Genomic DNA, 21,498 nt, shown 5'->3' with positions numbered 1-21,498 from the left:
GAATTAAATAATAAATGTCAATGTTGAATAGCATAAGGTCATATTTTACTACTTTGACCAGAAGTGTAATCTTCCAAGATTCCGTTTTATTACTACTATAGCAGCAGTCATGCTAGATAAGGTCACTAATATATCTTTCAATATAAAGTAATATATGAATGATTAGTTTATACCAACTTTATGCTCTGCAATGTGCTGTGAGATGTATTGACAAAGATTTGCCTTGGATCTATTCACCTGTAACTCTGGAGCTGCTGTAATAGTGTGTTGCTTATGCTCATTAGGGCCTTAGTCTTTGCAAAGAAATGAACCTCTGAGGTTTGTACTCTCCCACTTCAAAAGAAAAAGGGTATTTTCTTCAGCAGCATAGATATTTAGTCTGAAAAGCGCAGCTATACACCACACAGCATGATGAAAATGATCCAGCTTTTGCATACATACACTTTGGTTGAACAACAACAGTCCCCAGCAGTGCCAGATTTCAAAGGTAAATACATCAAGAGTATGTATCAAAACCTGTGTGCACCCTGTCTGCTTATAAAGACAGACTACACTGATCTTTAAAGCTGAAGTAATTGGACACCTACCCGCATATTTACATTGCCTGACATGGTGTTACAACTACTTTTTTTGTGGTTTCCAAGGTGCATTTGTATGAGACGCAATAGATATCCTTGATTTTTCTTTTGAGTGAAGGGGCTGTGCTCCAAGTGAGGCCATCTCTGTTGCCCTCTGTTGAAACTCTAGCACTAATGATTTTCTTCTGTTTGGGATTTTTCTGGTTTGTTTTTTAGAGAATTTTTAATGAATTTTTATCCTGTGAGAATGAAGTGCTACTCAACTTATTAACTTGTATATCTTACTTCCTTAGAGAAAAGTCACCAGTTTTTGTAGAAATTGAGAGTGGAAAAAAAATGTAGGGGTTAAAAGGTTTTGCAACATCTAGTGCTGTACTGAATTATGTACAGCAAAAATACTAAATAATAATATGTTCCTTATTGCACCTAGCTTGTTTGGGGATTATATGCAGCAGGATGCATGGATCCCAGGCTCCTTTCTTCTCTTCTTTTCTGGGGGGCTTTAAAGCATTATTTTAGCTAAAGAAGTTGTTATCTTGGAAAAGTTTTTTTGCCTTTTTTTTTTTTTATATATATTTTTTATTTAATCCCAAGGGTTAGCATTACTGAGTAGTAAAACTATTTTGTAAAGCTGAAGTCCCCAAACTGTTTCTGCTTTGTGTGGTTTCGAGTGCCTAACAAACAATATCCGTGTTCCGCTCCTGCTGTCAGTCAAGATCTCCTGTAGCTGCTGCCGAAGATTTGTGTGTCCCATGCCAGAGGAGCTGGGCTTCAAATCTTGTTTGACAGCTCTGGGAGGGCTTGTGCTGTGCCTGCACCTGTTTTCGTAGTGGAAGCTCCGTAATGGAGTATGTTGGATCTTTTAGTTGGGTTTCCCTGATTTGTGCTGTGAGCGCCCCTGAGCGCAGGGAGGATGTGCAGGGGCCCCGCTAAGGTGTGACACAGGAGGGGAGGGCTCTGTCCCACCTGGCTGCATCCTCCTGCCTGCACTGGACCTGGTGGGTGCTCCTGGCTGCCCGTGGATCCACTCCCTGTGTGGGCAGCACAACCAGCCACGCTTGGTGTTTTCCTTGCATGTGCCCAAGGCGGGGTGAGTGACCCGGATGTGCCACCACCTACACAGGTGCTGCGGGAGAAGAGGGCTGCAAATGTCCCAGCTGGTCAGCCCAGCCTCTCGGCCATCAGTGTTAAACCATGTTTCAGAAAATCATTTTGGAATCCTTCCCTTTGAGGAATCTGAATCAAGGTAAATCATTTTGACATCTGCTTCCACAATACTTTGCTTGCCATTCTGTGCAGATGTATTCTTTTGCATTGTACTTGCCAGTGTGGGAACATTTTGTTCTCTGATATATTCAAAATGGTGTTTAATTACTTTAACCTTCACCTAGCGGGACTTTTATTTCTGAAAAATCTTTATAACATGCAAACAGAGGAAGCAGGTGTGTATGTGCAGGCACATAAGCTAAATCTCTGAGAGAGTTTTAGTTGTTGGTAAGTTTGGGGATTTTTTTGATAGATCAGTGGCAGTCTCAGAAATGTCATCCTCTAAAGCACAACTGTTGTGTGGCTCTGTGAGTAAAGGCAAGAAAATAATTTAAAAAATGATATTTTAAGATGTTCATTACTCTAGCAATCTCTCCTGCTTTGTTAGAACTGATTTACTTTTGTCCTATAGGTTGTCCTAGGGCACACTTGGGGAGATTGTAGATGTTTTGATATTGGAGTTCTGAACAAGGAAACACACTCTGAGTTTCAATGCACGTCCACATCTATATATCTATAGCTTACACAAGTTTAAAGGAAATCAATTAGCAATTGGCTATTGCAGAGCAATGGCGATAGCATCTGGAGGTCTGGATAATTTTCTAAGTCTGAGCAAGTCTTTTGAATTTTCTTGAGGTCAAAATTACTGGGAGAGGAGGAAGCTCCTCCTTGCAGTATTTCATTATTTTAGGATTTCTGTAAGTGCAGATAAAAATGCAGGGGGTGCAATTAAAAGGAACGTAGGGGTTATCGAATGTTTCCAGATCTAAGATGTATAAGATGGAGTTGCTGTCAAAGCATTCTCTAAGTGGCCCTCATGGCTTTGAGCTCTGTCTTTGAGCTCCTGTTGACCTTTAAGTGTGCTGGAAGGCTTGTCCCTTCCCTGGGGCTCGAGGAGGGACATATGGCTAGAAGATGTAATTTGTGGTGCTTTTACACTCAGTCCCTGCTGGCTGGAAGGGCCAAGTGAAACCGTCCAAGATGCCCAAGGGCAAACACACTCTTCTGAACAAACTGAAAAGAGATTAAAGCATGTAAAATGACACAAGTTAGACCATTCTTTCTCAGCAGCAGAGTTTGCTTTTTGCCTTATTCAAACATTGGTTCCCCGTTCCTCCTCCCATTGGAAAACATTAAATTGTTATAAGTAATACTGAGTGTTTCATGAATTTTGTAATACTTTAGGTCATAGAGGTTGCCAGTAAGTCTAGTGTTTTACTTCTAAATGTAGGCTTCTTGGTGTCTTGGCTGCTGCCACCGGAGGTTTAGGTGTCAAAGTTGTGCTACATGTGTGGTGTTGGCTCTGCCTGTGAGCACAAGCTACTGCTCCATTTTCTATCCCTCTAATTGGTATTAAAGGAGACAGCAGCAACCTCACAGCTGGCATCTCATTCCGTCAAAGCACTGATAAGCCATATTCAAAAAAACTTCTCTCACTTCAAAATCCTTTATTTTTGGTGACAAATGTTGGGGTATATTTGCATACAAATCACTTTTTTCCCAGGAAAAGGCTGAGCTTTTTTGTTGTTGTTTTTTAATGCTTTCTAAACATAGTTTGCCTGAAAGTTTTATGAGCCAGTCCTCTGTTTTCATACACAATCTGATGAGCTGCTTCTGGAATAGAAGATACTGAAACAACATTAAATTGCTTTTTGGTTCCTCTTTTGAGGACATCCTAAGCATGTTTTGCTATAGAACAACTTCCCTTGTCTCTTATAAGTCTTTGACTTCTCATCTCCATTCATAACTTTGCTTATCTTGCACGTATAAATTAGTACAAATCTAATTGGATCTGGCATCATGGCTGCTAAGGGTTTTTCAAATTGTTCACTGTTAGTTTAACATTTTTTTTCAAGTTTGGTTTAAAAGACTGGGGTTTTTATTCATTAACTTTCAATTCTAATCAAGTGTCCTAAGAAAGTGGTAGTCAAATGGAAATTTTATGTACTCTTTCTGATTGGAAATATGGTTTAAGAGAGTTTAATTCTCTCCTACTGAAATTCTCTCCTATGGAAGCACTTTTATCTCTTGGTGACTGGTGGCATGGCAAAAACATCTCAGCCTAATCTATCCTATTCTTGGACACCATTTTATCTCCTTTGCAATCGAATTTGTCTGTAGTGGAACCAACATTCTTTTTATCACCCAAGGTCTGATCTTCAAGCTTTCACCTTCAAAAGCACAGCCATCCTTAGGCAGACTGGTAGCTCAGAATGATTTATAACCAAGGAGAACTTTGAAGTTCCTATAAACAACCAAAAAAGCAGCATTTTCTGCCTGTTTTAGTTATACTGCTGTTTGCTTGCTTATGCTTAGGCATCTCTTGTGTCTTCCATTCTGTACCAGTGACATGCAGCCAGGAATGACTCTGCCACCAGTTTCTGACTGGCCTGATAAGAATCCTAAGATAGTAATGCCAAGGCCAGGGAAAAATGATTTGCAAGTGTTTTTCACACCAGTGGAAAGTGTCAGCATGTGAAATGCAGGCGGGCACAGCCAAGGGGACTCTGTAGAGAACATGTCTTTGATTTCCAGAGCAACAAGCACGCACATCACTTTTGCAAGAGTGAGTTTTCTAACGGTGTACACAGCCATCACTGGCGTGTTGGGAGGTCGCTGAGTGATTCACATCCAGCAGCTTAGCAAGAGGAAGCTGAACAAATGACAGTGGAGATGCTTTCATTTGGAGGAGTACCAAATGCTCCTGGTCTTTCAGCCTCTAGATATGGGATGTCTGCTTTGTGACCTTCAGAAAGAGAAGGAAGTTCACATTTCTCAGCAAGATGGCTTTGGTGGTGATCATAAACCCCCAAGATATGCTGTGTGCTTGTAATTTAAGGAAGAAACACAGAGATCTGGATATTCATTTGCACATACCAAAATCAACATCAGTTTTCTCCCTCACACCCAGGATGCAGTTGGAATACTGTCATCTTTCCTTGTTGTTTTTTTTTTTCCATTTTTTTTTGACATAAATTTACTTGCTTTTTTAACACTGATAGCATGTCAGATTTAAACCATTTTTTTCTTCCCTCCAGGGAACTGTTTGCTGGCAATAAGTGCAGTGACATATTGTTGTTATCAGCTTGTATTTTAGTAACACAGGCAGGTCCAAAACAGAGATCACAGCCCAAATCTTTGGGGATATGTAGGCATGCTGTGGAGCTCTAACAGCTACTCAAACCTTGCTCCAGTGAGACTTTTAGGCCTGTGATTAATTTGGAGTGCACAGTGGTCTTGCAGATTGTCACACTGATGCCAACAGTGGCAAGGGAAATATTTGTCATTGAGGGTGAAGTAGGATGTAAGGGTTGAAGGGCCAGGAAATCAGATCCCAGCCTGAAGCATCTGATGACTTTGAACCCAGTCCTCAAACTGTACAGCACTCGTAGGGAGCTTCACACAGGTATTGAGGTTCATATGGATGTTTCCATTTGGACCTATGCAATAATTGGAGAAGGGAGTGGAAGGGAGGAGAACATGTTTGAGTCTCTACTGAGCAGAAACCCACAGATGGAAACACAGAAGAGTTCACCTCTGCAAACATCTTTTCATACCCCTTGTGCAGCTGATTTTTTGTTGATCTCACAACTACAAGACACTCAGGGTCTCCGCTTGCTAAGTTATGTGACACCACCCATTGGCTTCGGAACATTTTTTTCCCAGCAGTGACCCTGTATTAGGCATGAACATCTCTGGCTACTTTCAGTAGTATCAGCAAAGGAAGCAAACATCAGTAGCTTTTTACTAGCAACTGATGTTGTGCAGCAGACCATTCTTAAACTTGGCTCCTCAAGAATGTGTGCATGTTCTGTGCCTCTCACGAAGGCTGACCACTGTGGAGACTGGCAAAGGGGGATCTCCACCCAGCTGATTTCATGAAGGTGATGGGCTGATGTGGAAATGCTCCTGTGGGCAGAAAGCCAACACAACTCCCTGCTGTGCTCAGCCCTGCAGGGATTTTGTTGTTCTGTGTGTGATGGGGTATGGAGTGTGAGAGGGCAAATGAGAGGTGGGGGGATGCCTTCTCCCCCTCTGCTCCTTGAGCACCTGTTAAGCAGCTAAGGATACACTGGTTCTGGATTTGCAAATCATTGTAATGACAGACTGTGACAATAAAAAGAACCATGAAAATAGATCATGTAAAGAACTCCTGGATTAAAAATCCCCTGGTACACTGGGACATGATAAAACTCCATTAAGTCAATAATCTGTGCATTAAGAACTCCTCTGGTTATGTAAAGGAACTAAAACAGTCTGTTTTTCTCAGTGAGCCAGAGGAAGCAGTAGCTTGGGTATGTAATAGGATGATAAAGAGTGCTTGCTCTTCAGTAGCCCTTACAGTGTAACTTGATTTACAGATCAGATCTCTGCTGCTGACAGTAGAAAGACTGTAATGATGCCAATGACCGTGTCTAAGAGAGTCTCAGTTGTGTCTTTATTCCAAGTCCACAGAAAGGAAATAATAAAAACAGATAATCACATTAAAGTAATGGTTTCAGATGACACTCACACAAAATAAGGTTATTCAGAGTTAAGCTGCTAGTTTGTCTTCTTCATTCCCATGTTCTTGAATATTGCCGGAGTCCTGGATGGGAGTATGAATTTATGTACCGTGCATGCTGAAACGCCTTGCGATTCAACAGAGCTGGGAACAATGAGCATTAATGACAATAATGGTATTAGAACAGCATCTACACAGGCAATCATGACACAGGGCCCTGTGACACAGGCTCCTTATCCAAGAGAGCCTATTATGCAAGTGAAAAACAGGCAGGAGACCTACTTTCCAATTCCCTCCTCCTTTATAGCCTTCATTGTCTTGGGTGCTTTGTAAGCTATGTTTTACCATCTCTGCTGGAGTTTTATTTTGTATTAAAAGGAGTGCTAAGTATGGATAGTTTAGTGTTGAAGATGTACTCTATATCTGTTTTACATTTTCTCAGCCCTTAAGTATGACTTATCCAAAACTGACTCCCCTGTGGCAGGTGAGGAAAAATGCACCTTTGGGAGCATTTTGTCCTCACACACACCCTGTCTGTGAAACTTCTCATTGACATCAAGTTTTTTTGTGTTAAAGCAAGTATGAAATAAGTTGTCAAAGTTAAGTAGCTAAAGAATAGCGGCTTAGAATAATTTCTTTTCATGTTGGACTGCCTCTGAGTCCCTGCTTAAATGCTATGCAGGGCCTTCAGTATTTCCACCCCACCTTTCTCTCTCCTGCAGCTGAGTGAAGGCTGATTCCCTGCTTTGCTGCACCAGTTGTTTTAATCCCCAGATACGTAAACTGCAGAAGAGGCTATTGCTATATTCCTTTTGGTTTTGGAGTACCTCTATAAGCCCTCACTTACATTTCCCTTGTTTACCCTTTCAGTGTCCGTGTCATCCAGCTATTAAGGTTTTCAAGGTCACCACCTCTCTCCTGAATGCACGGAGGGTATGGGGATGCCCCTGGGTTTCACTGGTGAATACTGCAGAACTCCATGGGATGTCAACAGTGCTGTTTTCAGTAGTCCTGCTAACCAGCAAAGAAATAATAGCATTTCCAAAACCAGGAACAAACTCTTACTTTCAAAGGCATCTCTCTACTACACTCACTTCTACAGTGTATCAGCCAGTGCAGTAGAGATACACATCCATCATCAGAGACTTAGTGATTTTAAGCATTCAAAAGAACTGATGGAAATACACTGGGAAATTTATTTTTAGGTGCAGCATCAAAGATGTGATCTTGCAGGGCAAATATACTGTGATTTGCCTCTCAGTCATGCAAGTGTGCTGAATGGCTCTTTCATAAGGAAGACAGAAGATTCTCTTGTTCAGACTGTTCCGAAAGGTAGTGATGTTCTCATGGAAGGCTAAGCCATTCCTGCAAGGGATGTAGAATGCATTTTTATTTCCAAGACGGTTTCTTTCTCTCCTTTGTAATTTAGGCTGATTCTACCCTCATGGAATAGTTCCCTGGAACAGCATAACCTATCCTGTTGCTTTAGAAGCAATTTCTGTAACTAAGTATGCAAAATATGCCATGAGTGCTTCCAGTTCAAGGCAAACACAGCTTTGTTTTTTAATTGTTATTGACTTTAATTGGAGCAGTTTTCTGAATGCCCCAACAGAACCAGGTAGAAAACCAATTCCGAGGAATTAATGGGAGTCAGGTGGTTTAGTCCATTTAAAAACTCTGAAAGCCCCAGCCTACGTTACAATATTCTTTGAGGAATACACTTAGTGTAAGATAGTCTGAATTATCCAAATTCAGTTTTCCAAAACTCCCTGTTATTCATGTTCCTCATTATCTATAAATTACATTCAAAATTACCTTAATTACCTGAAACCTTGATTATCCAAACATATTCATTGTCCCCTGTGGTACTCTGATAATTGATCTTGTACTGCATTCCTCCAACTGATGCTTCACTGGTTATGAAATGAAGGCACATTTGGTCTGCCACGTGCTACTGCAAGCTTGTCTTTCTGCTCCTCAGCATGGACTTAAGGCAGGGTTAGAAAGAATATACGTAAAGCTCTTGATCATCTGCCATTGATAGGTAGTTGGAGAAAGTGGATCTGTTAACAGCTACTCCAGCAGCAGGTTCAACAAAACCTTCCTTGAGATAACTTAATTCTGGAGAAAACAGAAGAGGATGAAGTGAAACTTCCCTAAGCAGCAAGGTACTTCAACACTGCCATAAAGATCTGGCTTTTCACAGTTCAAATCCAGTGGTTAACTCTTTTGGTCAAATGAATTTACCTTCAAAGTTAGGTAAAAGGAATCCCATGGAGATTCACCAAATATTAATCTGTTTATTTTATTACCATGACTCACCCAGAGAAGGAAAAAAAAGATTGTACTTTCAAGTACGACAATGTCAATAATGCTTATGGTTTGTACAGAACCTTAATTCCCAGCACATTCTATGATATCTTTCTATCAAACTCTTGTTTCCAATAAAACTTATTGCCTGGAATATGGCGTCCAATAAATTTCAAGAAAGTAAATTTGTCATAACTAATATTTAGTAATTAATTATTCCCTCATTATAGCTCCTGAATCATGAACTAGAATATAATTTCATAATGATCACGTTAGTCTTGAGTATGATGGGGCTGCAGACTTAATTAAGACCCAATGCTGAAGCATTTTGTCACAAGTTGTTTCTTATTCTCGGGCAGAGAGGCAGGATCATGAGCTTACTTTCTCTGTTTGAAATGAGCTGTTGCAATGACATGTTGCAGTTCCAGCAGTGTCATTGTAGTAAATTGAATTCAGTGCAGTTTTCTGGTGGTGCAGGTCATTGGACAAGACTTGTAGCTGCTGAGCATCTTTGCATGAATATATTAGTTTCTGAGACAAATGCCATCACTCCAATGTTTAGGCCAAATCCCTGCTCTTTGACTGTTGCACCGCAGGTGTTGTTTGGTTTCTGCTCTCAGCCTCAGGCACGGCTGTTTACTTCAGTGCTCTTGTACATTTATAATTGGGATAGGTGCATTGATAGCTTCATGAAGTTTCTTCATATGTTTAAAAATATATTAGGATATATCATCTGGATCAATAAAGATGTAGTTCTTAGCTGAAATGGGTTGCACAACAGTATTTCTTTACAGGATCTTCTCAGAGCATCACAGCAGTTGTAAATAAAGTCCTTCCGTATCGGGACTTCTGCAGTTCCAATTCGGTCACTGGTTATCGCTTTTGGACCTTCCAAGATCAACAGGTTAATGTGATTCTAAGAATGTGATCATGATTCCTGGTACAAATGCAAGTTTAGATCTGCAGTAAATTTCCACCAAATGAGACTTGGATCAGAGGGTGTTTCTGAGCCACAAATGCTCCCTCAGCTGTTCTCACTGTGGTTCCACTTAGGCACCTGCTGTTGCCCGAGGCTGCCCCTGAGGCCAGGAGCTGCAGAAAAGGACGAATCCTACAGTAAAACACCTCTTGCTATGAGGAACTGAGCTTTTAGTTGACCTACTTGACATACCCTAAAGGCATTTAGAGGGAATATCAAATATATGAAAGACTTGTTTAAATGAGAAGTGAACAGTTCTGAATGGCGTATTTCCCTGCTGTGGCCCTCTGTCTTGTGGAGTCACTGTACTTTGTGTAGCAGTACTTTGTACTTCAGTCTGCTATCTTGCATGGTTCAGTCTATGAGCCACATCAGTACTTAAATTAGATGTATTGCCTTTTAAAAGTAAAATAGTATTTATTGTTCATTTCTTGGAACTACTGCATATTTCATTGACGTTAAAAATTATTTTAAGTAGTTCCAGTGGAGTAAGAGGATCAGGTAGAATAAAAAAACTCCCTGTATAAAACTGCAATGTGGTCTTCAAAGAGTGGACTTATCATAGTGTGGAGAGATCCATGTCAAAGATATGCAGTGATTGCTCTTGGCTCTAGTGGAACCACTAATTCTCTGTTTTATTGCGTAAATCTGGTCATCTCTATTAGTGTAAACATGCACTGAGCTACCTTATCAAGATCAAGTTATTTAGATAATTTGTCGTATCTTAATGGCTTTTTTTATTAATGGTGAGATGTGGCAGAGCAATATAAAAAAACTGGTGTGTGTGTGTTTAATAGTCTGAAGCAATTTTTAAGTTTTTATTGTAACTTTATTGCATTTGCATTGGTTCTTAATCATCTTTATTGTTCACAGCTATGCTATTTCCCAAACTTGCAAGTTCTATGATATACTATTTTCTGTGTTGTTCCAAAGCAACCTTCTAAAATATATTTCAATGCAGTTCTAGTAAAACCCTCTAAAGAGTTCTCCTCCACCTTTTCCTATTATGAGATGCTCACTTTTAATCCAAATAACCTCTGCAGATTTCCTTCCAAAAGTCAGTCACTCCGTCTTCTTCAATAGGGCATATTCTGGGCCCGGGGAAACGTCAGTTTTTGCTTTGCTACAGTTTTATGGACGTCCTGATTTTGTGGGTTTACTGGGAACTGAATAGATGCCTTGATATATTGTTGTTGTAATGAAGCAGAATATGTATTTGATTAATTTTTAAAGGCTTTTTGATGCTCTGTGTGTGTACGTGTTCGCTCACTTCTTAACTCCTCCTATAGACAGTGTCTGTGGAACCATTATTGTTTTCCTCACATAGAGAAATTGCTCCCATAGCCTTCAAAATGTGAAGAATTGTTCAAGGGCAGAAAAAAGATAAATGACTGGCAGTTGTTTTTCAGTTATATTAATTTTATTAGTCATGCATTCTCCTGTGGTTTTTTGCAGAGCTCTGGGATTTCTTTCTGTTAGCAATTAGGGCTTTTAAACAAAGAAAACTTCTGCTTAGATGCAATGATGAATTTAATACCCCTGCCTACACTCCTCAGTGAGAATCTAGGGACATTGTGGTGAGTTTTAATACCTGAAGCTTTGTCTGACTGATTCTCTCTGCTTGGGGCACTTGATGCAAATTCATGTAAAACAGAGTGGAAGAAAAGAATAATCCCTCACCCCACAGCACATTATTGCTGCATTCCCATCAGCTTATGGATGTGCAGAGGGGTCTCTCATACAGACACATAACATAGAAATAATCACTTATTGCAGTGTTCTGCAGCTGGTTCTTCTGGCCCCAAGGTGCTGTGTTCCCTCCTCCATGAGGGCTGGACTGGCCCCTGAGCAGGAGGCAGCAGGGGACACCATCCCTACGTGTCCCTCAGATGCTCCCTGCTGTTACCCAGCGATGGGGGCAGCATCTAATCTGTATTAATCCTAAAATGAGCAAAGCCCTGACCTCCAAGGTCAGAATTGTTGTTGAGTGTTGCTCTATAAGTGATGGGGTGTTTTCAGTGGAAGGGAGAGCAGAGACTACCGTGCTTTAAGTCATTCACCTAAGCTTATGAAATACATGAAGCAATGTTGTCTCATAGGTATCGCAGTTTGGGACACTTTTTTAAGGAAAACCAATTAGTCAAAACCAAAACATTAATGAAAAAGTCAGTTTTGATGTGTTTCCCCAACTTAAATTATTAAGGAAAATTTTTAACTAAAATACTTTTTATGTAAAATACTAGAATGCCCAAAATAGATATTTTAAGAGTTATTAAGGTTTTGGAAATGTTATTAGCTACTACTTTTCATCTTTGAACTGTGCTTTTAATTATTTATTTTTTTTGAGATTTTGACTCTTGTGCTGTTGTGAGAGAGAAGGAACAGGACCAGTACTTCCATTCCCATGTGAGCTATGGATTCCTGACCACGTTACACACTGAAAATAAATAATTTTACCTGAGTTAAGAAATTTTGTAACAAACGGTGCAGAAAGCTAATATTGGTGATACCCAACAACTTCATACAGAAGCAATTACCCTTTCACTTTTAGATATTCTGCCTTTTCCCCCTTGTATTTTGTTCTTTTAAAGCCTCACATATTAAGAAAACCTGTCAATTTTAATGTTTTTAAGTGGTTCCTCAAGAAGACAAAGAAAAAAAAAGAACTTTATTCCTATTGTTAGAATGTCAGTACCTGGAGAGCCTTTAATTTTTTCCTTTATAAAGCTTTGAATTGTTCTGTTTGAAGTTCAAATTCGGGAATAAAACAAGAGTCAAAACTGAAAGTATGTTTCTATATAGCAAATTAATGGACTTAACCAGGAAAAAGCTGTGTTTAGTTCTAAAGCTTGTCACATAAAAGGAATTTTAACCTCTTTGGGGTTTCTTTTTTTTTTTTTTGATCCCCCAAAGGCCATTTTTCTAACATTTTAGAACTACAGAATGTGTGTACCTTGATAGTTGTGTGTGAAAATTTATAATGGGCACTTCGTGAGGTTGATCAGAATCCCATTGAAGGGAACACAGAGCCTGCCTTAGACCTTAAATACAGAATTACAATAATTTAAGCTTCAAAGTCAAAATTCGTATAAAGCAAATAAAAATTACAGCTGTGCCTTTGAATTTCAGGCTCCCCTCTATGTGTATTAGTGGAAGGAAAATTTAATTTCAAGTGGTCATTATGCAGGTGTTGGCCACGTGCTTTGCTTTTCTTGTAGAAACTGAGTCCTCCCTGTCCGATCAACTCACAGTCACGGTGCAGTTACCAAATGCTCACTTTCCAGTCGTGACCCATCACCTCCAGTGTGAGCACATCCTGCAGTACTTACATGTCCATGGGGAATTTGTACTTGTGCTTGGCACTGCTGAGCGTGGCTTTGACAGTTCCAGGTGCCCATTGCAGAACCACATTGCAGTAACATCTCTCAGTGCCAGTCTCAGAGGGCCCCGGTTATTATGGTCTGAAAGGTCAGTGGAAGAGCGAGAGGGATTTACAGAAATGTGTGCAGACTTGGCTGTTGAGGGCTGAGAGCTGGCACACGTGTTCAAGCATCCTTGTGCTGCTGGTGTTCAGAAACCGTTGAACCATGTGTGCTTGGCCACCAGTCTGAGCTTTTCCAGGCAATCTTAACAGACCAACAGGCTGTTAATTTGAATTATTGAGGAGGTTCATGCTCTTTGGTGCATCAAATGCCTGCCCGGGGTTGTGCAGGGAGTGGTCTGCTGTGCCCAGTATATAAAAGGACAAGAGATTTGGTTGAAAACATTGGTCAGTCTGAGGGCAATGGGTCTGATCCACTCTTGCTTTGCAGCTACTTTATGGTTATGCACTTCCACTAAAATACCTGGAGTTTTAAGCTACTATCTACTGGTATTCTTTGAAAAATACTGACATTCCTAGTTGTTTAATGAATCTTTAATGGAGCTTTTAGTGTGTGTGAGGGTTTGCATGTTGATTTGTATGTGCATATTTGGGTATTAAGAAGAAAAGTAAAGCTATTGAGAGACTTCTGCAAGATTTAAAGAGAGAAATGTATTGTTATGGATTAGAATAAGGTGTAAAGGTTTTTCACTCCTTAAAATGGAGAAGTTGACATATTAAATTGCATATACTCTAATGATGTGGACTGACTCAGAGAATTTGAAGGAAATAACAGCTGTGCACATCAAAGCTTAAAAATAGAAACTTCATCAGTCAGTAGCAGTTCAGAATGAATGAAGAAATCACGAAATTATTAATTATAGTGTTTAGAGAAAGGAAACATTAAGTTCTAACTTTCTGAAGGCAGAATGCTGTCTTCAATCATGCAGCTCGTCTGCTGGGTATCAGCCCCTTGTCCTGCTGAGCCACTCTGTTAAAGTGGGGGCTGTTGTCCAAACATAGGCACCTACTGCAGTTTCAGATCCCCCAAGATGATTCAGGTTTCCCACCTGAAGGACAGTTATGACATAGGGCATATGGGAGACTCCTGCCTTTCTGGAGTGGCAGCTGGATGCCCTGAGGCATCTCAGATGGCAGTAGATGCTTCTGTCTAAGGAGTAATTGCACACAGACATAAGTACAAACTCGCTTTCACTTGCAGCTTTAATACACAGGCATCAGGAGTTCCTAGCAGTGTTTTTGCAGTGGGTAATTGCAGAAAGCAATGAACAAATTTGTGTAATTTTAAACTTAGGAAGAATTTTGAGGTGAATAGAGCAGTTATACAGCTTAAAATCTGACCAGGATATAAAGTTAAAAACTATCCTAGTGTCAAAAATTGTAGTTAAAAACTATGATTTAAAGTTGCAGGGGATGGTTGTTTTCTTAATGACCTCAAATCCATGAATTCATTCTAACATTTGCCTTTTAATATATTCATAGTTAAATATAGCTTGAATGTTGTCCTAATTACATTCTCATGTTAATTTAGCTCTGATTCAGAATTTCGATCATTATTCTTTGTAGAATTATTTTGAAATGATGGAAAGTTCAGTAAAGATGCTCTAGTGTGTGATTGTGCCTTTGAATTATTTATCACGTTCCAAGACAGAAATATAGTTAAAACCTAGTTTGAGTTGTAAATGAGTTTTGGTAATGTAAGGAGGAAGTGCAAATCCTTTTTGCAGAACGACATGTTTTATGGGTGCATCATTAGGTGCTGCAGGAGAGCTTTGAGGCCCCGTGTGAGCAGAGAGGCTCCCGCTTAATAAGGAAACATCCACTGCACCAACTGGCAGATGCTGTCTAAGCAGATGAGATAGATAAAGTGTGGAAGAGGAGAGGGAGAGATACAGAGGCAACTTGCCGAAGTGACAGTGCAGATTAGTGGCAAAATTAAGAAAAGAAAACAGATGTCCTGTGTTGGTCACAACCAGCCCTCTCCCTCTGCAATGTGCTATGGAAACAAAAGCTCTCACAAGAAGTGTTTAGCTCGTGTTTTTCACAACCCTCTGCAGTGGCAAGTAGTACAGGGCTAATATCAGGTTGAAGAAAACATGATTAATGCAAAAATTATGTTTGTGGCCCTGAGCTAGGTAGAGAACAAACAATTGCTGCTGAGGTGTGTACGAGTCTGAGAGGGTGAGAAACTTCTGGGGAAAATTCTAAAGGAGAAAAGGAAACTTGTCTTAATGTAAGCAGCAGTTTTGCTAGAGGTAAGTGAGGGGAAATTCTTCATTTATAAATGGTTCATTGAGCCATGATAATAAAGCAGTGCTGCAGAAGAAGGATAATTATCTACTTAAGTATCAGATGCCCTAAGGGTACAAGCTTCCCTTCTTTCCTTTGAAAAATGAACTCAGATTAAACGAATGTCCTTTTTCCTGTTTTAGTGTTGACATGGATTTCCTTTTTATGAGTAAAATTAATTAGTTTTCCTATTCCTTCATGCTTGGTATGGAAATCAGGTCTGCCAAGCAACTTTCCAGCTCTTCCCTTGGGCCCCGAGCTCAGCCAATGGCATCCTTTATGGAGGTGCTTTCTACAGTGTGCTGGGAAGGCACAAATGAATTACAAGGGGTTTACTGTGCCCAGTAGCTTACCAAGAGGCACAGCATCTCAGAACCAAAACCCCACAAAACCAGGCTTTTTGTCCCCTTCCAGGATTGTTTTGCTTCCAAGTACCTGCTTTCTAAATATATACATCTCCTTTATTAAATGTTAATATGGTAAATTGTAAAAAGAGAAAAGGAGAATAGTGGTGGCATAGCTGATGCTGCACTAGAAAAACCGAGAAACAGATTTTCAGAGCAGATTAACACCCCCAGCTGGGACCAGTCTTCTCCTGTTCTGCTGGGAGCTGCTAGAGGTGGAGCTCGCTTGAAAATTCTGCTCCCACTTTCACAAATATCCATTACAGACTTGTCTGTCCTCATCTGGACTCTGAAAAATGATCAAAACCTGCCACTACTTCTTTACTTCAAAAAATGTCTGGTTTTCTCCCCGTCAGAAATATAAGTGCGATTCCTACAGTAAACTTGGTGAATGCAAACATGTTGTCTCTGTGCTTATGGAAATAATTAGTCTTTCACATGTATTAATCTTTCCTTGTTTCAAATGTCTCATGTGGTTCTTGAAAATCAGGTTGATGTAACGTTTGTGTGAACCTGTTAACTGCAGAGCAGCTCCTAGTTATTTTTCCTGGATTATAGAGAATATTCCTGATTACCTGCAGGCTTCTAGAGGCAGTAAAAATAAAGATGGCTGTAATACAATGGCATGGAACTTAGTTTTCTTCAAATAGTCCTTTGAACACTCATTTTAATACTGAAAAAATAATTTTCATAGCCTTTGGTCATGAAAGTTCAAGTGATGTTAAAGGTTATCTTAAGGTCTTTATTCTGCAAATACTATTCTGTAAGTCAGCAAAGAATCCTGTCTGCAGGGAATTGAAATGAGAATCAAGTCCCAAGTTCTTGCTTGTTGGATTTACACAACTGAGGCTCTGCTAATAATTCTGGACCATATTAATAATGTTACCAAATTGACTTTCAAGCAAGGAATCATAGCAATTATTAATTACTGTGAACACAGCAGATCCGATGACTGTGAACAGCATCTGTGTACTTCCATTATTTACTTTATAACTTCATTTCACTGACTCACGAAGCACAGTCACCAAGGTAGAATTAAATCAGAGTATGTTTACAAGGTTGTGAACACTGTGCTTAAAAGGAAACAGTCTTAATTGTCTTATTTTTAAAAAAAAAAAAAATATTTATAACAGTTGAGCATTCCTTGTGAATCGTAATTAATGTCATGTACAAAGAAGCAATCTACTATAATCAGCACACTGTCAGCTTTTCACATTTAGGTACCAAAAATTAGAGTTGTAAGATCAAGATTTTAAAAAATACATATCACATATGTGGAAAAGCATTGTAAAACTGCTGTCTCGGACCACACTCCCAAACCTGTCTTAAATTCTTTTGTTTTTCCGCTATTTTTAATCACAAAGGAAAATGTCTCTGACTTTCAGAGCTGTTAACACGAGCATTTCTCCACTGAGATGGTAAATTTGAGTGTGTGAAAACTCCTCTCCTTTAGATGTCTCAGTAGTAGCACATGGACCTTAGTGTAGTCATTTTGGCCATATCTAAGAGATTTGAGGAAACAAGATCTGAACAAAGCATCCTAAGATTCTCTGTATTTAGCTCTATGTTTTAGATGCTCTTGCTGTATCATCAGAGAGGAAGAGTTTAGTCACTTTGGAGGTGATCAGAACCAGGTTACGGGCTGGGGGTTGAGACACTCCTCCTTATGGACCTTGTGTTTGTGCCTTGACACTGCCACCTTCAGATGTCCTCGTTTGTCCCCTGCGGCCGGTGGAGCGTTTCCGTGACCTGTGTCCCGAGGAAGTGGCTGATTTATTTCGTACGGCGCAAAGGGTCGGGAACGTGGTGGAGAAACACTTCTGCGGCACCTCGCTCACCATCTCAGTCCAGGTTTGTAAGCCAGTCAACTAAAAAAAAAGGTTTAATGGTTTGTTTTATCAAGCTTTCAACCTTCTTCTCTGGTCCAATGAGGAAAGGACATTGAAACTTCAAGGGGCAATAAATGCAAGATCATAGTAATAAAAAAAAAAAGAAGCCAAATGACTGCATTGCAGTCTTCCAGATTTGCCATTGAAAAAAAATCTAAAAGGCAAACCACTGGGAAAGTGGGGTTAATTAATAACTGCAAAACTTTGGAATAAGCCTGCAAACACAGTGCTTGTTTGTGAATATTTCAGCAAACACTCTTCCTTGAAAGGAGCATTTTCAGGATTGACCTAGAGAAGGCAACCACATCTCCTCATTCTGCACGTAACCCAGTGCTTATGATGGAAATAGTGATTCCTCCTCGCAGGTATTTATATACAGGAAGAGTGATGTAGCCATGTAAATATGTTTCTGACCTTTCAGTTATTTGTGCTGGGTGTTTTTATACCAAAAATGAGTTCTGTTTAAAGCAAACCAGAAGACTAAGCCCATTCATTAGAATCAAAATTTAAGCAAGCATACTGGGATTAAATTCTCACTTTCATGTGTGTTTTATGTTTACAAGGATCAGAAATCTCTTGCTAACTATTGAAAAATATGATCTAAAAGAATGAAAAACTGCTGTTTCTGTTATCTAAGACAGAGTTGCTCCCTTTGTCATGGCCTGATATGAAAAGGAGCCATGTCCAAGAACTTTGTGTTGAATGGTCCTCAGGAAAAATATGCTAAATTAACATACAGTGTAATTGCATGTAAATGATTATTGAGTAAGATTTCTGAATTCCTGTGTGATCCTTGTTAGATCCTCTAACCTGAGACTTCTTCCTTTGCTTACAGGATGGCCCCGAAGCCGGACAAACGGTGAAGGTGAGTGCTTATTATGCAGAATACAAATTAAGAAACAATTATAAGAACTAATTAAAGATCAAAGCTGGTCATCTGCAGACCATTGCTGTATTGTTATTTTATCCTTGAGATCAAAAAATCTCAAGTGTACAATAGCAATAAATACTTTTCACGGAAATTGCTCAAGATAATGTTTACAGGTTTTCTTCCTAGACAAAAATATTCAATCAAGAAAATATCTTTTCTAAGCTGCTCTGTGTATTTATGCAAGGAAAGCCTCATGAACCAGGCATCTGTTTTAGTTTTTTTGTTTGTTTTATGGAGAAAATATTGCCCTTCCATTCATAATCTCTTTGTTTTTCTGTTTATTGCCTAATGAGTTGTAGCTAATTATAGGAACAGTTAAACTGAACCACATTATGAAAATATACCTTTTGTCTGTGCTTTCTCTCAACACATTCATACCACATTCTTGTTACTGAAGTTCAAATGTAATGGAGCCAGTGAAGCTTAAAACCAGATTTTAAGTGTACTTCTAAAAAAAAGGCGGGGGCTGGAGGGGAAGAGGAGGATTTATGATTATAGTCTCCACTTGAGTAATAACACAGATAACATCCAAGATGGCTCTCCAGCCATGTTTCACTGCCTCGTAATGCAAATGCATGTGTAGTTAGATGATGTGCCTGAACATTAGATAAAGGCTATTTTTCACGTTTGGAATCAAAGGAAATATGGCTACGGGTTAGCACTTCGTAAAATCAAATTAGTTGTCTCAGAGAAGCTGTTTGGGTTGATTAAGAGAACTGTAACAACCAAACGATGGTGTATAGCAACATTTTACTTTTTTCCAATTTGCCGTATTGACCTTATTTTTCCTACTGCTTTTTGTTGCCTGGTTTGAATATTTAACAGAGAGGTAACAGGGAGAGAGAAGGAAAAATCAGAAAATCCCCAAACTTTGGGAAGTGATGAAGGAATGTAATATAATTTACTTCAGTACTGTGACAAAAAAGATTACTTGGCTCATGACCTGGAGTGCATGGGGTGGGTTTCACTGGGAATGTCTGTTGATAGGTGAAATAATAAGTTTAAATACTTTCAAAGTAAATTCTGTCACTATCAACAACATGTTTTAAGAAGCAAATGACAAGATTTCTTCTAATATCTTGGACAAATGTTTTTTCTCTCTAAGGAAAAGGTTTATAGGAATGATTATATTAATATGTGAGAAAAATTTCTAATATGAATGAGCAAAGCCAGATGTAAAAATTCCCATCCTCTGTGATTGTGAACAGTAACAAAAGCTTATGTAGACCTTAAAAAGGCAGGAAGTCCTGCATTGTTTTATATTCCTACTGGAAACAAGGAGCATTAAGTGTTAATCTGTTACAAAATGGCAGCCACCCTTCATGCTTCCTTCTCACACTTTTAATAAGCACTGAGATGAAAGCACTGATTTTAAACTGTGAACCCCCAGACTTTGTAATAATGAGTGTGTATTCATACATCAGAGGTTATCAGTTTGCATTTCTCTACTTTTCTGCACCATTGGGTAACACTGTAATTTATCATCTTCACTTTGGGATGTTTATCATCCAAAACTGCCAACAACTATTTCCTTCAGAGAACTTAGAGCTTTCAAAACTTCAATCAGGGAAGAAATTACTATGAGCAAGATCTTCTTTTAAGTGAACAGTGTGGTGGATACATAAATGGCTGGTTTCATTCAAACTGCTCTGAATTAGAAAGTTTGAAAAAACACCTATGTGACCCACAAATAATTTATGAACCTTAAATTCAACGTGTCATGTGTTTCTGTCAGTGGATTTCTTTGGATGTTTGTTTTTCATGTATCAGAATGCACTGTAATCCAGTCTTCCTCTGAGGGAGCTTTTAATTAAAATTTCTGGAACAGACTAAACATTAGAAAAACATTCTAATAGTAAGACTAGCAAAACATCACAATAAATATCCAAGGGAGTCTGTGGAATCTGTTTAAGTAGGGTAGGCAACCATATCTTAGGAGCTAATTAGGTGTAGCTGACTTTGCTTTGAATGGGGTCACATACCAGATGGCTTCAAGAGTCCTTTCCATTTGTATTTTGTAAAATTTTGTATACCTGTATAGATGTAGGCCACTGTATGTGCTAAGTAGGAACAGTATTACAGGAAGCAGGAGAGTACTGGCTGTTAAATTGCTCAGTGCAAAGCTTCGCTACAAAATGGGAAGGGTTATCAGCCTAACTGAAGGCAAAACCTGAGAAATTTTATCTGAAAATTTAGGTAATTCGCTTAGTTTGTCCACAGGAAGGAACGGTAATCCATGTCCAAGAAAAGTCTTGAACCTGAGTATGAGTCTCAGGTCTTTCTTTGCAATGGAGATGCTGAAAATTACATGTGCAACGTATGCAACGGGTTGAAAGGAGGTTACCCTTTCAGAGTGATCTGGATAGAAATCAATGATAAGATTGTCTGCCAGTGTTACATTTTCCTTGTGCTGGTGTGAAAGCTGCTCATGATGTGACATGGACTGCAGTGTCAGGATACTTCATTGGTGCATTTTGTGCTAAAACCTTCCTAGCTAACTAATGGGAAGCTGTTCATAATCCAACTGTAGTTTCATTATAGCTGTACTCTGTTCCTCCTTTGAATCTAAGGTAGCAGAGCCTGCAGGACAATGTTCTAGGGAAGTTTATGGTCCTTCCAAATTCCCCCATTATTGTAGTCTGTGTGTTTGCATTGGATGGGTCCTTGGAAGTAATTCTACCTGACCCTCAGCTCACCAATACTTTGCAAGTATAGGTGGGTCTTTTCTTACCCTTTAGCAGCTGGAAATGTACACTTGGTAAGGAATTCTGAACCATGTCCCAAGTCTCAGACCATAAAATAATGCAATATCTTACTTCATAGTATCTTTTCATAGCTCTCCACATATTGTACCTATTCCAATCCTGCCACCTATTTAGGGGAAAAAAAAAAATGTCCCTCTCCAGAGATGGTCCCACACTGTGTTTTATTGTAAGAGGTTCTTGTACCACTCACAACAAAGAACC

General features: G+C 39.3%; 1 protein-coding gene across 2 annotated transcripts in view; it reads left to right on the top strand.

The window, feature by feature from the left end:
• Positions 1 to 21,498, top strand: part of FHIT (fragile histidine triad diadenosine triphosphatase) — a 546,368-nt gene that overhangs the window by 388,260 nt on the left and 136,610 nt on the right. For both annotated transcript variants that reach the window (XM_027723035.2, XM_039378811.1), the window contains 2 exons: positions 17,418 to 17,563; positions 18,437 to 18,466. In XM_027723035.2, coding sequence (XP_027578836.1) covers positions 17,418 to 17,563; positions 18,437 to 18,466 — 176 coding nt within the window. The remainder of the gene's footprint in view (positions 1 to 17,417; positions 17,564 to 18,436; positions 18,467 to 21,498) is intronic.

Source organism: Pipra filicauda, unplaced genomic scaffold (assembly GCF_003945595.2).
Source record: "Pipra filicauda isolate LSUMZ 115617 unplaced genomic scaffold, ASM394559v2 scaffold148_size1903560_pilon, whole genome shotgun sequence".
Taxonomy (NCBI): domain Eukaryota; kingdom Metazoa; phylum Chordata; class Aves; order Passeriformes; family Pipridae; genus Pipra; species Pipra filicauda.
The sequence above is the reverse complement of the archived record's forward strand: the minus strand, read 5'-3'. Positions and strand labels throughout refer to the sequence as shown.